This window comes from Rhinoraja longicauda, chromosome 1 (assembly GCF_053455715.1).
Source record: "Rhinoraja longicauda isolate Sanriku21f chromosome 1, sRhiLon1.1, whole genome shotgun sequence".
Taxonomy (NCBI): Eukaryota; Metazoa; Chordata; class Chondrichthyes; order Rajiformes; family Arhynchobatidae; genus Rhinoraja; species Rhinoraja longicauda.
This window is the reverse complement of record NC_135953.1, coordinates 102,214,760-102,227,089: the sequence shown is the minus strand read 5'-3', so window position 1 is coordinate 102,227,089 and position 12,330 is coordinate 102,214,760. Positions and strand designations below refer to the sequence as shown.

At 41.8% G+C, this 12,330-nt stretch overlaps 1 protein-coding gene across 2 annotated transcripts in view; it reads left to right on the top strand.

Annotated features, from left to right (window-relative positions):
* tbck (TBC1 domain containing kinase) overlaps nucleotides 1–12,330 on the top strand; it is a 201,133-nt gene that overhangs the window by 68,847 nt on the left and 119,956 nt on the right. For both annotated transcript variants that reach the window (XM_078411595.1, XM_078411604.1), the window contains exons 12-13: nucleotides 1,605–1,704; nucleotides 4,628–4,677. In XM_078411595.1, the coding sequence (XP_078267721.1) occupies nucleotides 1,605–1,704; nucleotides 4,628–4,677 (150 nt within the window). The remainder of the gene's footprint in view (nucleotides 1–1,604; nucleotides 1,705–4,627; nucleotides 4,678–12,330) is intronic.

Below are 12,330 nucleotides of genomic sequence, written 5' to 3'. Positions count from 1 at the left end.
GCAGGATTTCCTGGCCCACTCTTTCATTCTGCATGCAGAAGGTCAAGGGAATCTGCTTTAGTAGTTCATCCACGCTCCGCAGATGAAACTATATAACTAAATTATTACTGAGAAAGAAACAATTGCAAATACTGGCTTGGATTTTGTGAACTATAAAGCATGTTGCTGATGTCTCTTACAAAACTATACATCTACTATGAGCTAATTTGAATTCAGACTAAACATTGGGAGATTATTCCACTGTGTGCACTTGCATTCTCTCCTGAGGAAGAAAACGTGGCTTCACAGGGAACAATTAAAATTAGCCCTGACTCAAAGTGCAAACAATAGGTATAGTTCTCGGCAAATTTAACAAGGTGTTAAGCTGTGCACCCTAACCCCATTTTCACACCTTCAGACCAGGTACAAAATAATCTGCCAAGTTCCCTAGACTATGGGCAACTAGTGTAAATTTCAGCATCTTTCTTGAATTCCTGATGAGTTCAACATGGGTGCACATTCTGTAAGATATATTATATTGCTGATGGCAACTTTGTGATGTAACTTTTGGAACACATATGCGTGGAAATCATGAAGCTGTTTTCAGTTTCATGCAGTAGAGATGTTGAATAATTGTAGTATGTACTATGCCATGCATTTGAAGTTACAATAACTATTGGGAGCATATTGTACTAACCTGATCTCAGAGAGCAAACCCATCTTGTAACGTGGAATGTACTTATTATAGCCTATTGAGTCCATCTACCGGTAGACAATCCCCAGTAGTGTTCACCCACCATTCCCCAGTAGTGTTCACCCACCATTGACTCCATCTACACTTCACGCTGTTTCAGAATCATAATCAAAGACTTGTCCCACTCCAGAGTTATTCTATCTTCACCCTAATCTCTTTCGACAGAAGGTACCGAAACTTGAAAGTGCACACCACCAGACTCACAACTTCTTCCCCTCTGTTATCAGTCTTCTGAACGGTCTTTCCATAAGCTATGGTACTGTATGATTCCCCTCTACCCCATTGTGGACATTGGAGTTTGTCTAAAGAACTAACGCACTACAATGCTGAGAACTATATTCTGCACTCTCTATCTTCCCCTTTGCTCTATTGCACTTCAGTTTGACTTATAGTATATTGGACCTATTTGGATAGCATGCAAAACAAAACTTTTCATTGTACCTCAGTAACAATAATAAACGTAAATCTAAAACCTAAAACTTTTGTTTCTTTTGCCTCTTCCATCTGTTACAAGGCAATTTGCAGCACGTCTCGAAGTTGTTGAAGAAAACTGGAGAATCTGGAGGAGACCCTGGCCATGACTCATAAATACCACAAAGAGATCGCCCAATGTCAATATTAAACTTGTTGCAGCACTGTGCCACCCATTATGTAGCATAAGCCTTTTGTTAAATAACAAACAAACCATCCTCAGAGACCTTTGCTTTATACTTTAGGTGTTGCACTATATTGTTAGAAGTACTACAGTATAACAAAGTCTGTGAGCCTGTATCTGCCAGATTGTTAGTAGATTTCTCTGCAACACATTTGTTTAGAGTCATTTTGTTTATGCAGTAATAGATAACAAATCAAATTCTCCTTATGTTCCAAGTTTTATCTTAGAAGATGGAGAAAGTTTTGGACAAGTAAGAGATAGAAGCTTCCTGCTGGATGACACAACATTGACGCTATCATTATGCCAACTCAAGAATGTAAGTGATAAAATTAATCACTCGTTATGTCTGTTTGTAAATAATAAATATTAAAATATTGTGTTACAGTAAATCCTAATCATCTATCGTAATTCAGTGCCTAAAACTACACTTAAATGAATGGAATTTTAATAGGTAAAACTCTTGTTTACTGCTGATCTTCTCAATTTTGTAGAAATATTCAGTGGACAGAAATGTTGGTATGTAACCGCAGTAAACAGGGCATAGCCTGGAGGCTAATTTACCCAGAGCCGAGAATGCAATCCTTGTACCACAACACAAAATCACTCGTACTAAATATCCCAGTCTGTCTATCAAGTTCATTTTATGAAACTTTATGAATTTTCTGAAGAAGTGTCTCGACGCTAAACGTCACCTATTTCTTCAGAGATGCAGCTTAACCCACTGAGTAACTCCAGCATTTTGTGTCTATCCTCTAAGTTAACTTTATGGTCATTTTAATTTTCATATCATAACTTTATTTCTGAAATCTCAGAAATCTCAGTCCTCCATCTTGTTTGCTGTGCTCTCTCCTTGCCTACCAACCATGCCACTATGCTACTATGCATTCATTTTGGAAACCAGGAGCTGCAGGTGCCGGTTTACAAAAGAGGACAAAGTCCTGAATAACTCGGTCAGGAAGCGTCTCTGGCGAACAAGGATAAGCGATGTTTTGGGTTGCAACTCTTCCTCAGACATTGTAGGGGGGGGGGAGGGGATGGGGGGGGAAAGAAAGTTGAACGAGAGGAGGGGTAGGAGAAAGTCTGCCAAGTAATAGGCGTATATAGGTGAAGGAGGGAGGGGGAGGGGGGGGTTGATAGGCAGATGGTTGGACAATGGCCAGAAATGAAGACCAACGGTGTAAGACAAAATGATAAAAGAGTTACAAATCGTGAAGGAGGAATGTAAGGGGGAGGGGAGAAATAGGGACACTATAACAATGGGAGACTGATTGGAGCATTCCTCTTATAAGATTACATAGTTAAATAGTTACAGTCCAATTGATTCTCTGTGTTGTATTTTTGCGCCACCTTGTAGCAAAGTAAGATTAAGACGAGAATTAGTGTGCTTCCCATCCCCAGTCCAGTTCCCATTCAGATTATTCACTCAGTCTTGGCTATGGGTCATTTTGAGTCTGCAGAAAGGTCCCGAGCTGAAACATCCCTTTTCTCTAGAGATACTGCCTGACCTGCTGAGTTACTCCAGCACTTTGTGTCTATCTTTGGCTCAGGATAGAAACATAGAAAATAGGTGCAAGAATAGGCCGATCGGCCCTTCGAGCCAGCACCGCCATTCAATATGATCATGGCTGATCATCCAAAATCAGTACCCCGATCCGGCTTTTGCCCCATATCCCTTGATTCCCTTAGCCCCAAGAGCAAAATATAACTCTCTCTTGATAACATCCAATTAATTGGCCTCCACTGCCTTCTGTGGCAGAGAATTCCACAGATTCACAACTCTCTGGGTGATAAAGTTTTTCCTCATCTCAGTCCTAAATGGCCTACCCCTTATTCTTAAACTGTGACCCCTGGCTCTGGACTCCCCCAAAATCGGGGGGAAAAATCCTGCATTTACCCTGTCCAATCCTCTAAGAATTTAATATGTTTCTATAAGATCCCCTCTCATCCTTCTAAATTCCAGTGAATACAAGCCCAGTCGACCCATTCTTTCATCACAGGTCAGTCACTCCATCCCGGGAATTAACCTGATGAACCTACGCTGCACTCACTCAATAGCAATAATGTCCTTCCTCCAATTATGAGACCAGAATTGCACACGATACTCCAGGTGCAGTCTCACCAGGGCCATGTACAACTGCAGTAGAGCCTCCTTACTCCTAAACTCAAATCCTCTTGCAATGAAGGCAAACATGTCTGAAGAAATGTCTTAACCCAAAACGTCACTCATTCCTTCTCTCCAGAGATGCTGTCTGTCCTGCTGAGATACTCCAGCATTTTGTGTCTACATGCCATTTACTATCTTCACTGCCTGCTGTACCTGCATGCTTACTTTCAGTGACTGATGTACAAGCACACCAAGGTCTCATTGCACCTCCCATTCTCGTAACCTGACACCATTCAGATAATAATCTGCCTTCCTGTTCTTGCCACCAAAGTGGATAACCTCACATTTATCCATATTATACAGCATCTGCCATGTTTCTGCCCACTGACCCAACCTATCCAAGTCACCCTGCAGCCTCATAACATCCTCCTTGCAGCTCATACTGCCACCCAGCTTTGTGTCATCTGCAAACTTAGAAATGTTACATTTAATTCCCTCGTCTAAATCGTTAATATATATTGTAAACAACTGGGGTCCCAGCACTGAGCCTTGTGGCACTGCCTGCCATTCTGAAAAGGACCCGTTAATTCCTACTCTTTGATTCCTGTCTGCCAACCAGTTCTCTATCCATGCCAATACCCTACCCCCAACACCATGTGCTCCAATTTTGCACATTAATCTCTTTTTATTGTCAAAAAATGTATTCAATTATTTAAAAACAATATTTACAATACAATAAAACAAAACGGAACCCACCACCAGAATACAATACAAACAAATATGCCAAATGAGACTATTATACAACTATATTACAATCCCTATCCAGGATGCATCCAATCTCCCTAATCTCTTGTGTGGGACCTTGTCAAAGGCTTTTTGAAAGTCCAGATACACCACATCCACCTGCTCCCATCCATTCTACTTGTTACATCCTCAAAAAATTCCAAAAGATTAGTCAAGCATGATTTCCCCTTCATAAATCCATGCTGACTTTGACCGATCCCGTCACTGCTTTCCGATTCATGGTGAAAGCCTATGTGTGTAAACCTTCCTGACTTACCCTTCATTTGTTTGCATTTCAGACAGCTTTGTATATTAATAAGGTTAAAACTGTATTTTCATTTCTTTTCTCCAGAGATTGAAAGATGTTGCTGGCGAAGCATTTTACCCGTTGCTGGAAGATGAGTGAGTGTTGCCGATTAACTGAATCCTGGCGTGAGTTGTAATTTAGTCAGGGATTTCAAGTGATATCAGCACAGGAGTAAACCTTAGTCACTGGTGGAATGTGTAAGTCTCTGCCACAATGGGAAGATGAAGGGTCAACCTAACTTTTATTAAGAGTCAAGTCGCGAGTGTTTAATTATCACATGTTGCCAACAATGGAACAGTGAAGTTCTCACCTGCATAGGGAGTAACTATCTACCTCTTTCATGTCCCTCAGACTATCCCTGACCTGGCTTTACCTTATGTTATTCCCTTATCATCTATCTATACATGGTAAATGGATTGATTGTAATCATGTATTGTCTTTCTGTTGACTGGTTAGCACGCAACAAATAGCTTTTCACTGAACCTCGGTACACATGACAATAAACTAAACTGAATTAAACTGCAGATGATGGTTTAAACAGAAGACAGACGCGAAAAGCTGGAGTAATTCAGTGGGTCAGGCGGTATCTCTGGAGAAAAGAAATAGGGTCGAGACCCTTCGTCATACTGACAGTCAGGGGAAAGGGGAATGAGAGATATAAACGGTACTTAGGACAAATGACTGGAAGATATGCAGAAAGCAGCAATAATCTAGGAAATGTGGCACCCACAATGGTCTATAGTGACTGTGGGATAGGTGATAACGAGTTAATACATACAGTGGAACTCAACAGGATGACAGTAAAACTAGTACGATGTCTAGCCTGGGGGAGGGACAGAGAGAGAGGGATGCAAGGGTGACTTGAAGTTAGAGAAATCAATATTCATACCACTGGGTGGTAAGCTGCCCAAGCAAAATATGAGGTGCTGTTTCTCAAATTTACGTTTGGCCTCACTTTGACAATGGAGGAAGCCCAGGACAGAGGTCAGTGTGGGAATAAGAGATCAGGTAGGCCGAGGCGGACTGAACTAAGGTGTTCAATGAAATGATTGCCAAGTCTGCGCTTGGTCTCGTCGATATATAGGAGTCCACACCTGGATCTGCGGATACAGTAGATGAGGTTGGAGGAGGTGTAAGTGAACATCTGCGTCACCTGGAAGGACTGTCGGGGGTCCCTGGACAGTTGAGGGAGGAGGTTTTGGGACAGATGTTGCGGTTGCAGGGGAAGGTATCTGGGGAGGGAGTGGTTTAGGTGGGGAGGGATGAGTTAACCAGGGAGTTGCTAAGGGAATGGTCTCTGTGGAAAGCAGAAAGGGGTGGGGATGGGAAGATGAGGTGGCGAAAATATCAGAGGATTATGTGCTGTATGCGACAGCTGTCGGGCTGAGAACTGGGGGGATTCTGACCCTGTTGCGTCTAGGGGGAGGGGGAACCTTCCTGGTGGGGGATGGAGGTGTAGAGTGACTGACCGTCCACTGACCGTTCCGCTCCACCCCCACCTCAACGAGTTCTGGGTCCACCACGACGTGGGGCTTGTCTTTTGTCACCTCCGCCTCCATAACTTTGTTCATGGGAAAGAGTCCTCACTACCCTGTGATGACCCCTTCTCCCATTTCCACCTATCCTGGAATCCCCCAGGTGGCCTTTTACCCTCTTTAGACCTGTTCACTTCTAACTGCCTGACATCAACCGTCTCAATCTTTCCACTTCCCTTACCTACTCTAACCTCACCCCCTTTAAACATACAGCCCTCCGCTCACTCAGCAGCAACCCCAACAGGTTGAGACGGTTGACGATTCTGTGTCATTCAACCTAATTTCTGAGATTGCATTACGCTATGTATTCACTCCGTGAAAGAAATATGTAATTATCCCAAACCACTTACAATGCTATTCTGATGTTAGCTACTAAAGCTATTATGCTGGTGCTTCCAGTTTTTACAGCATGTTTTAATTCTGCTAGGCATTTGCTCGCAGTGCATGTAACATGTATTCAATTATTAAAAAACTCTCATTTCACTACCAGATCTGTCAAGAAAAAAATGCAGGACTAATCTTCAGAGTTTTTGCTGCCATTCCTGACAAAGATGTCCAACTCAAAACATGAATCTATTCACTTGTTGCACATTTCAAACACAAAAGCAAACGACTGCAGTTGAAAATCTGAAGTAAATCAGAAAAAGCTCGAAACATTCGCCAATTCAATCAGGGTGAGGGAAAAGGCATTGAAGCAAAAAACTGCAGATACTGAAAACGTGGAACAGAAATAGACAATGCTGGGAACCGACAGTAGGTCAGAGAACAGACAGTGGGATAGCATCTCTGGAGAGATAAACCGGATGAATCTTTTAGGTCAGTGACTTTTCACCAGAACTGGATAAGTGAGAAAGCAAGTATGTTTTAAGCAGCAGAACACCTCCATTCAGTCTGCGGGGGTGACCCCAAACTTTAACTTTACATTTTCTCATTTGCAATGAAGGGTCATTGACCTAAAACATCAGTTTTGTTTCTGTCTGCCTTACCTGCTGAGAATTTCCATCGTTTTTTGTTGACAAACAAGTAGATTGTTTTTTTTTGGATAAAAGTGATTTCTTCCTTGGTTTCAGAGAAATTACAACCTTGGTTTCTACCCCAACCTAGACCTGTCCTCTGTTCTCTTCACCTCTCCCCTTCTGTTCAACTTTATGTCCAAATCTGCTTTCAACATTTCCCTGCATTTCTTGGATACATGGCTAGTCCAAGGGAACTAACATTCCTCTGGGCTTAAACCCTGACAATAATTCCAAAAGTGACAGGAAAATATCAAAAGCTGATTTGGATGTAAAAATCTGATGAGCTCAGGGAAACTTTTGTGATGTTTTTGTTTTCCTGACACTTTATTGCTTTCTTTCCAACTAGGGTCTAGATAGTTTCTTTTCATTAAGAACTTTATAGAAAGATGTTTCAAATCTATAAAAACCAAATGTTAATAAAAACAGTTTAAATGTAATTTTACATTGCAAATGTTATGTACTATACATTAAATTGTTTTGATTTCAAATGCCAACAGGGCACAAGGGGCAGGCAGAGAAGATTGTAAAATGAAATGGGAATGGGTCAATTTTTAATGTACAGTACCTTTGATAGTTGCGTTCTAATCATTGGTGCTCCACACAATTTAGATATTGAGATGTTTTTAATATTTTGGAAAATGTATGAAGTGTGATGTGATTGATGACTTGGCCGCCTGCAGTAGGAATAATCGTTTGCAGAAATAAGTTGGTTTTCAATGGAGATCCAGTGGTTAAAATGCACTTTAATTTTAAAAACATTGCACTCAGCTGTGATCGGGCTATTTACACTGTGGTTAACTGGCATCCATTTCCAAAATTGGTACCAGTAATGTTTACTGAGTTTCAACATCTGGTCTTGCCTGTGGTGGCATCTGGTAAAATCTATTGTGCATCTATTTAGCAATGCTGTGATATTATCTTTAGGCAAATGCACAATAAAGAAATGACAAAAGAACATAATTTCCATCTCTTTAGTACAATACTTTTTGTTCTTTGAGCGGAACTGATTGCCTAATATTGGCTAGGAGCAGCAACCATTCAAGTAGTTTTGGTGTAATAGAGATACGTCCATTCTGATGGATTTGAAATGTTTGTCCTACCATTCATTTGCTTCTTATCCATCAGAAACAGCCATAACGAATGGCACAAGCTACAAGTGTGAGGTGTTGTACTTTGGGAGTTTGAATGTAAGGGGGAAGTATATAGTTAATGGCACAACCCTTGACAATATTGTTGTACAGGGTGATCTTAGGGTCCAAGTCCATCGCTTCCTGAAAGGAACAACATAACTAGAGTGGTGAAAGTTGAAAGGAGATATGCGGGGCAAGTTTTTTTAAATACAGGGTGCCTGGAACGAGTTCCCAGGGGTGGTGGTGTTTAAGAGACCTTTGGATGAGCATGTGGATATGCAGAGAATGGAGGGATATGGATCGAGTGCAGGCAGATGAGATTGGTTTAAGTTAGCATCACGTTTGGCACAGACATTATGGGCCAAAGGGTCTTCCCGTGCTGCACTGTCCTATGTTCAAGTCGCCAAACTTATCAGGACTCCTGTCTAAGTTCAGCAGTCTTTTCTTCTAATATGTTCTGTGCCATGCTGGTCTCATCGCTACCCACAGGAGGTCACATTTGCTGTCCATGCAGACACTGATGGCAACACTTTAAAAGTTACTCCCTAAAAAGCTGCTTTTCATCGTCGCACACAATAACTAATGCTTGGATTTCCTTAATTATTAAGGAATGTGAGGATAAGAAAATTGTACATTTTGTGAAGAGAGAAAAATGTTTAATAATCTACATTATGAGCCTTAATGTGCAAAAGAAAATTAATAATTCCTGAGAGTCTGATCATATCATGATACTGTATGCAATCAAAATTCTTTTAATGAGTTTTGAACACAATTATGTTTCGGCAAAGTTCTTATTAGTGTCTCTCATTTCGTTTAAATGTCAGGGGTGGGGGTGCGGAGTGTTGGACGATGTAATAAATCATGTAATAACCTCCAATCAAAGGGGTGACCTTGTTCCTCTCCCTGTGGATTTTTCATGGCCTCATACTAATGTGTGGAAGATGCCTTCCACTTTAAAAAGTGAAAATGGGTATAATGGCCTTCTCTTTAGTTTTTTAGTTTAGTTTAGTTTATTGTCGTCATGTGTACCGAGGTACAGTGAAAAGCTTTTGTCGCATGCTGACCAGTCAGCAGAAAGACAAGACATAATTACAATCAAGTCATCTGCAGTGCAAACACAGCTGTTGGAGTAGAGATTTAAAAGAGTGGAGCAATTGCAATATATGATTGCAAATCCACTTCTGTGACCAAGGGGCCTGTCCCACTTAGGCCTTTTGTTTAGGCGACTGCCGGCGACTGCAGTAGTCATAGCAGTTCACCGAAAAAACGGCAACTGGACCCCCCCCGCCCTACAAAATGTCTACGACAAGCTACAACAACCACCCACCTAGTCGACGTCAAACTACGGCAAGCTACTGACAACCGGCGACCAAATCGTCGCGACTTAGGACGTCCACCTACGACAGCACCTACGACAACCTACGACCACACAGGCGGCAACCAAAGCCAACCTACGTCTACCCGCGACAAGCTGCGACCATGTCGGCGACAACTGAAGACAATTCACGTCATTTTGGCCTCCGGTTTTGACGCCGGTACCTGTTGCCAGTTGACGTAGGTAGTCGCCAATGGAATTCAACGAAGTCAGCAGCGGCGACAACCTACGTCACCTGGCGACAACCTGGTGATAACCTACAACAGCACCTACATCAGGAGACGTCAAGCTACGATCATTGGCGTCAAACCAACAGTCGCCAAAAATGTTTAAACATTTCAAAATCCAGCGGCTATCAGAAAAACGCTACGAGTCTTTGGAGATTACTCACGACCATACAGGCGACACCCCAGCGACCGGGTGGCGACAGCCTAGTCGCCTGTAGTCGTCTAAAAAAATCGCCTAACAGGCGACAGGGGTTTAACACACAAATTCTCTGAAATAACTGTGATCTGATGAAGATTTAATCTGATAATATACTTGAAAAAAGGAAGTTTTATCTCAGAACTGTGGGTATCAATGAGTTATTTTGGTAGTAACCTGCAGAAGGTACAATAGTACGAGACTAATTTGTACTTGTGGCATATTATTGTTACTATCAATTATAATTCCAGCAAACATTGGGAGTAGGAGAGAAGGAATGGGTGATATTTCAGGTCGAGACCCTTCTTCAGACTTGTTTCGTAGGATGATGTGCAACTGCTTTTGAGAAAAATAAACAGACATAAATTAATTTGCTAATAGTGTGATAAAGTTGTAGAGTGTTGTTTTTGTCAGGCAATGACCATGAATGAGAAATATGAGACAACAGAATACTGAACGTAGAGTCTTTTACCCAGAGTAGGGGAATCAAGAACCATAAGTTTGAGGTGAGAGGAGTAAGATTTAATAGAAACCTGAGTGGCAACTTTTTCACAAAGAGAGTAGTGGGTATATGGTATAAGCTGCCAGAGGAGGTAGTTGAGGCAGGTAATATAACAACATTTAAAAGACATTTGGACATGTACATGGATAGGAACGGTTTGGAGGGATCCGGGCTAAACGCAGGCGGAAAGGATCAGTGTTGATGGGGTATCATGGATGGCATGGGCAAGTTGGGCTGAAGGTCCTGTTTCCATGCTGTATGACTTTGACTTGTTTATCAGCATGATCTCTAAACTAATAGCATCCAAAATTTCCGTCCTAATTGACTGTGTGGGAGCACAGCATGGATGGCTACTGGCCAAAGCAATTAAAGCTGAAATGTATCCTTTCATTTGCGCATAACTCGGTCTGCTAACATTAATAGATCTTGACATTTGATCAATTGGGATTTTTTTCACCAGTGAAACATCCGTGGTAAGGGGCAGCCAGTGTAATGGAAAAGAACAAAAACATCGTGCAAGCAGTTGCTTGGAATTCATGGGCCTATTTCCCAGAACCAGAAGGCCACTGCTCACTCACTGGATATAATTTAAATTTACTTTGTTCTCAATAAATCCAAAGCTGAAGCCATTTTCATTGACGTTGATTCTGGTTTTAGTTATATTAAGTGTAGGACTACATTGAAGCTATGACTTGAAGTTGTTCAAGCCAACTCAATAATGCTTCCTGCTAGTCTTCTATCCCTATGAATTTGGATGTAAACATAGATGGATTGGTTAGTAGGTTTGCAGACGACATCAAGATTGCTGGGGTCACGGACTGTGAGGAAGGCTGTCAAAGTATACAGCAGGAATATAGATCAGCTACAGGAATGGGCAGAGAAATGCAGATGGAGTTTAATCCGAGCAAGTGTTGCAATTTGGGAGGATGACTGCCAGGGGTAAATAAACGATTAATGCAAGACCGTTAACACCATTGATCAACAGAACAATCTTAGGATTCAAGTCCATAATTCCTGGAAAGTGGCCACACAAGTAGATAGTGTAAATAAGGCACATGGTATGCTTGCTTCCATTGGTCTGGGCATTGAGTATACAAGTTAGGAGGTCATGATGCAGCTTTATAGGACTTTGGTTAGGTCGCATTTAGAATATTGTGTGCATTTCTGGTCGCCTCATTACAGGAAGGATGCGGAGGATTTGGAAAGGGTGCAGAGGAGGTTTACCATAATGACGACTGAATTATTAAGTGATATTTGCTACAGGGAAAGATTGGACAGAGTTGGATTGTTTTCTCTGCAACACCGGAGGTTGTGGGGAGACCTGACAGAAGTAGATAAAATGATGAGAGGCATAGATAGGGGAGACAATCAGAACCCTTTTCCCAGAATGGAAATATCAAATGCTAGAGGACAGAACTTTAAGATAAGAGAGGCAAAGTTTAAAGGAGATGTGAGTGGCAATTGTTTTACACAAGGGACGGCGAGTGCCTGAAGCGGCTGTCAGGAGTTAGATAAAGCTCTAGGGGCTAGTGGAATCAAGGGATATGGGGAGAAGGCAGGCACGGGTTATTGATTGGGGACGATCAGCCATGATCACAATGAATGGCGGTGCTGGCTCGAAGGGCCGAATAGCCTCCTCCTGCACATATTTTCTATGTTTCTATGAGATGGTGTTGGAGGTAAATATGATAATGGCATTTAAGAGAGTCTTGGATAGGCATATGTATTGAATGGACAGATATTGATTATGTGCAGGCAGATAAGAGT